The sequence below is a fragment of the Psammomys obesus genome, unplaced genomic scaffold, assembly GCF_907164565.1.
Source record: "Psammomys obesus unplaced genomic scaffold, mPsaObe1.curated_primary_1811, whole genome shotgun sequence".
Lineage (NCBI taxonomy): Eukaryota > Metazoa > Chordata > Mammalia > Rodentia > Muridae > Psammomys > Psammomys obesus.
The window spans coordinates 637,036-641,690 of record NW_026596130.1 but is presented as its reverse complement, the minus strand read 5'-3'; the positions used below and the strand labels follow the sequence as shown (position 1 = coordinate 641,690).

The 4,655-nt window shown below is 59.5% G+C and overlaps 1 protein-coding gene across 1 annotated transcript in view; it reads left to right on the top strand.

The window, feature by feature from the left end:
* Positions 1-3,327: 3,327 nt before the first annotated feature.
* LOC129665349 (heat shock 70 kDa protein 1A) overlaps positions 3,328-4,655 on the top strand; it is a 2,740-nt gene continuing 1,412 nt past the window's right edge. Inside the window, exon 1 of the mRNA XM_055591970.1 lies at positions 3,328-4,651. Within this exon, the coding sequence (XP_055447945.1) occupies positions 3,406-4,651 (1,246 nt within the window). The 5' untranslated portion in view covers positions 3,328-3,405. The remainder of the gene's footprint in view (positions 4,652-4,655) is intronic.

Below are 4,655 nucleotides of genomic sequence, written 5' to 3'. Positions count from 1 at the left end.
AAAAAAAAAACCACCAAAACAAAACAAAACAACCCAGCCTTGACAGAGAGGTAGATTCCAGACACAAACACTGGTCTTCCCCTCTCCGGAGTGTTTTTCCACTCTGCTGGAAATCTCCAGAGCGCCCCTGTCACCAAGGGCTCTGCAGTTTGCTTAAGAATGCCTGCCTCAGCAGGGTGTGGCACTTGTGCCTGTCACAGCAGGCCAGAGAAGCCTGGTGGGTTCCTGCCAGCCTGGATTACACGGTGAGATTATCTCAAAATGAAAGAAACAAACAACAAACCTGCCTGTGTAATTCACTTCACTTGCGCCTTTGGGTCCCTCCGGATGCGCCTAGAACTGTGTCCTCTTAAAAACAAGAGGGCTGAGGAGAAAACAGGACTGTTCCAAGAAACTGCAATAAAGAGCGAGAGAGAGGAAGCCAGAGCCTTGGGTTGAGGAAGGTTCTCTCTCCCCGAGTGTTCTGGCACACTCTCCTGCCCCTGCTGCCCCCCTCCCCACCCCTTAAAAGTCCTTCACAGCCCTTCCAGCTTCAGAACCTGGAATCCTGTTACTTCCAAATATGGAACTGAGTAAAAACCTAATTCCAGAGTGAACCAAAGCTCTCTTGGGGTTCGTGTGTGTGTGTGTGTGTGTGTGTGTGTGTGTGTGTGTGTGTGTGTAATCCAGGCCATCTTGGATGTTAAAGCATGTTTCCTTCCTAAGCAACACCCTCAGCAGCTTGGGCTTCTCCCAGACCCTCCGCCCAGCAATTAAGCCTATACTATGCCTCTACCCCAGAAGGACCCAGGCTGAAAGGACAGATAAATTTCAAATATCTTCTTGTGGGGAAGTGGGCTGGGCACGGTGCCATTTTTTATTAATCCTAATGCTTGTGTGGATCCTATTTGTGTGGAGCAAATAGGATCATTCTGGGTTTAAGGTCAGCCGTCCTGGAGTCACAGACTAGCCTTTGCTACAAAATGAGACCTCGTTTCTTCTTTTGTAGAGTGTTCTGAGCACTGCTGATCCCCAGGGCACGAGTACAGGAAGGGCTGTTCCTGGACACAGGTGGGGGTGAGCAGCCTCTGGGGGGTGGAAGTCTGAAGGCCTCTGGAAGGGACCAGGCAGCTAACAGGGCCTCTTGGAGGAGTCCCTAGCCTTTGCACAGAGTAGTGGAAAAATCCCTGACGTTTAACCAGTTTAACCAGGGTGGTGATTCATTAGGACTGAATTCATTAGGTCCGACTGCAGAACAGGCTGCAGCCGGCCAACCTTCCCACACACACAGGGCATCTCTGCAGCAGCATCTTCAAGCCACTGGCTGAGATGAGCAAACCACAGCACAAACTACTAATGCCCTCAGACTCCCAGAAGAGAAATCTCCATACAAACACGCACACACAGGAAGATGCCAAACAGGCAGGGCTCTCTCCAGAAACTAACTGCTCTGCAGTTACACTCAGGGACTGAGGGTGGCCTGGAGCACTTCCTTGGGATGGAATTACAGCACTTGGGGGTCAAGGCTGGGGGAGCAAGACTTTAAGTCCTGGCTTGGCTACACAGTAAGTTCAAGGCCAACTTGGGCTACATGAGACCATAGTAACGAAAAAAATTAAAAAAGAAAGAAAAGCAGAGACAAGTGTGTAACAATGGATAGTCTCTTCCTGCTGTGGGCTGTTAGCTCAGAACCAGGCTCCGATGCACCCTCATTGTTCTCTTACCCCGAACAGCCGGATCTCCTCTGATCCCAGAAGACAGGCTCTAATGTAGCCCAGGCTGGCCTCAAACTGTGATCCCCCGCCAGCACCTCTGCGGCAGGGGGATCGTGCCCCGCATCACCCAGCAGCCTCGCACTGTGGTTTCAGGCAGCTAACAGGCGTCTTTCCTTCCTACACCGGAGGAGGAGGAGGGCCAGGGAGGGAGAAGAGGATCACTAAATGTGCTTTCAATCGCCACAGGAGGTAGACGAGGCACGACGTCTTAGACCAAAGGCTAACCTGGTAAACGAGCAGGCGGGTCCCCCAAAAGCTCACTTTAAAAGCACCGTTGGGTGGGATGCTATCAGAGGACAGAGCACCCTGCCTCTCCATCTCAGAGAGGTGAACTGGCGAGGGCGGAGGCCCAGACACAAGAGCCAACGGCCCCTAAGTTAACCCCAGCCTTACTGCAGCCACCAGAGCCAGAGCAGAAAGCAGGACTGTGCCGCGAGGAGCTCTGGGAAGGAAAAGCCAAGCGGGCATTCTCGACATTCTTTTAATATTATTATTATTTATTTACTCTTTTGAGACGGGGTCTTCCCCTGTAACCTAGGCTGGCTTTGGACTCGCTGCAGTCCTCCTGCCTCAGCCACCACACCCTGCCAACTTCTGTGGAAAGTTTTCTTTTTCTATTTCTCTTCCTGATGCCAGGCTAAAGCCTGAGGCAGGGGGAGGGGCTGTGGCCGCGGCGCGGTGCACTGAGCGCTGCCCTCCCTTCTCCTGGGACACTTTCCTTATCTGGGCCACGGGTCCTCCGAACGCGAGGGACCTAGTGTTTACACACTGATTTTCTTTCGAAAACCTTGAGAACTCCGCAAGGCGACCTACTGCACCCTGTCCGTTGACTGTGAGGTAAAAACAGCAACGCAAGTGAACTTCACTGCATGATCTCTTCTCTTCTCCTTTTCAAACCTAAGATGGGGAAAAAACCCCAGACAGGCGAACATTCCTCAGGCGGCCCCCAGGCCGCCACTCGCAGCCAAGACCCAATCACAGTCTTCTTGAGCAAGCGTTATCCCGCCTTCTTGGAGGACCTTTCTGTGTCCGCCATCCCGTGGGGGAGGTTTCTGGACCTTAAACCCCCTCGCTGCTCCCGCAAGCCGCCCCCCGCCCAGCACCCCCAGGAGCGGACGCTCCCCAGCTTCACCCAGAGGTCCCGCGACCGCGCGTCGCCATGGCAACAGCGGCACCCGCGCCTCCCGCCGCCCTCCCCGTCGGGAGCCCCTCCTCTCCAGCGAACCCCAGAAGCGTCTGGAGAGTTCTGGGCGCGGGCGGCACCTTCCACAGCGATTACGCACAGGAGGCGGGGAAGCCCCAGCGGACGCGAAACTGCTGGAAGATTCCGGGCGCCGCGGCCTCCCCGGGCTCGCCGATTGGCGCGGGGCGGGCGCGGGCGGGGCCGGAGGACGCTGCATAAAGGCGCAGGGCGGCGCGCAGGGCTCCAGACGCGGTCTGCGACCCAGGCGGAGGCTCCGGGCGGAGAGAGCAGCGCGGAGAGCGGCGGGACCGCGCGGCTTCCAGCGCGGCTTCCAGCGCAGCGGAGGAGAGCGCAGCGGGACTCCCCCGGGAGAGCAGCAGCGGAGCGGCGGCCCCGACCCGCGGCCAGGACCAGCCTCCCAGCGGCGCGCAGCCTTCCGGAAGCCCCGCGGCGGCGGAGAGCGGCGCCATGGCCAAGAACACGGCGATCGGCATCGACCTGGGCACCACCTACTCGTGCGTGGGCGTGTTCCAGCACGGCAAGGTGGAGATCATCGCCAACGACCAGGGCAACCGCACGACCCCCAGCTACGTGGCCTTCACGGACACCGAGCGGCTCATCGGGGACGCCGCCAAGAACCAGGTGGCCCTGAACCCGCAGAACACCGTGTTCGACGCGAAGCGGCTGATCGGCCGCAAGTTCGGCGACCCTGTGGTGCAGGCCGACATGAAGCTTTGGCCGTTCCAGGTGGTGAACGACGGCGACAAGCCCAAGGTGCTGGTGTCCTACAAGGGCGAGAGCCGGGCCTTCTACCCCGAGGAGATCTCGTCCATGGTGCTGACCAAGATGAAGGAGATCGCCGAGGCCTACCTGGGCCACCCGGTGAGCAACGCGGTGATCACGGTGCCCGCCTACTTCAACGACTCGCAGCGCCAGGCCACCAAGGACGCGGGCGTGATCGCGGGCCTGAACGTGCTGCGGATCATCAACGAGCCCACGGCGGCCGCCATCGCCTACGGGCTGGACCGCTCGGGCCGGGGGGAGCGCAACGTGCTCATCTTCGACCTGGGGGGCGGCACGTTCGACGTGTCCATCCTGACGATCGACGACGGCATCTTCGAGGTGAAGGCCACGGCGGGCGACACGCACCTGGGCGGGGAGGACTTCGACAACCGGCTGGTGAGCCACTTCGTGGAGGAGTTCAAGCGCAAGCACAAGAAGGACATCAGCCAGAACAAGCGCGCGGTGCGGCGGCTGCGCACGGCGTGCGAGCGCGCCAAGCGGACGCTGTCGTCCAGCACGCAGGCCAGCCTGGAGATCGACTCCCTGTTCGAGGGCATCGACTTCTACACGTCCATCACGCGCGCGCGCTTCGAGGAGCTGTGCTCGGACCTGTTCCGCGGCACGCTGGAGCCCGTGGAGAAGGCGCTGCGGGACGCCAAGCTGGACAAGGCGCAGGTCCACGACCTGGTGCTGGTGGGCGGCTCCACCCGCATCCCCAAGGTGCAGAAGCTGCTGCAGGACTTCTTCAACGGGCGCGACCTGAACAAGAGCATCAACCCCGACGAGGCGGTGGCCTACGGGGCGGCGGTGCAGGCGGCCATCCTGATGGGGGACAAGTCGGAGAACGTGCAGGACCTGCTGCTGCTGGACGTGGCGCCGCTGTCGCTGGGGCTGGAGACGGCGGGCGGCGTGATGACCGCGCTCATCAAGCGCAA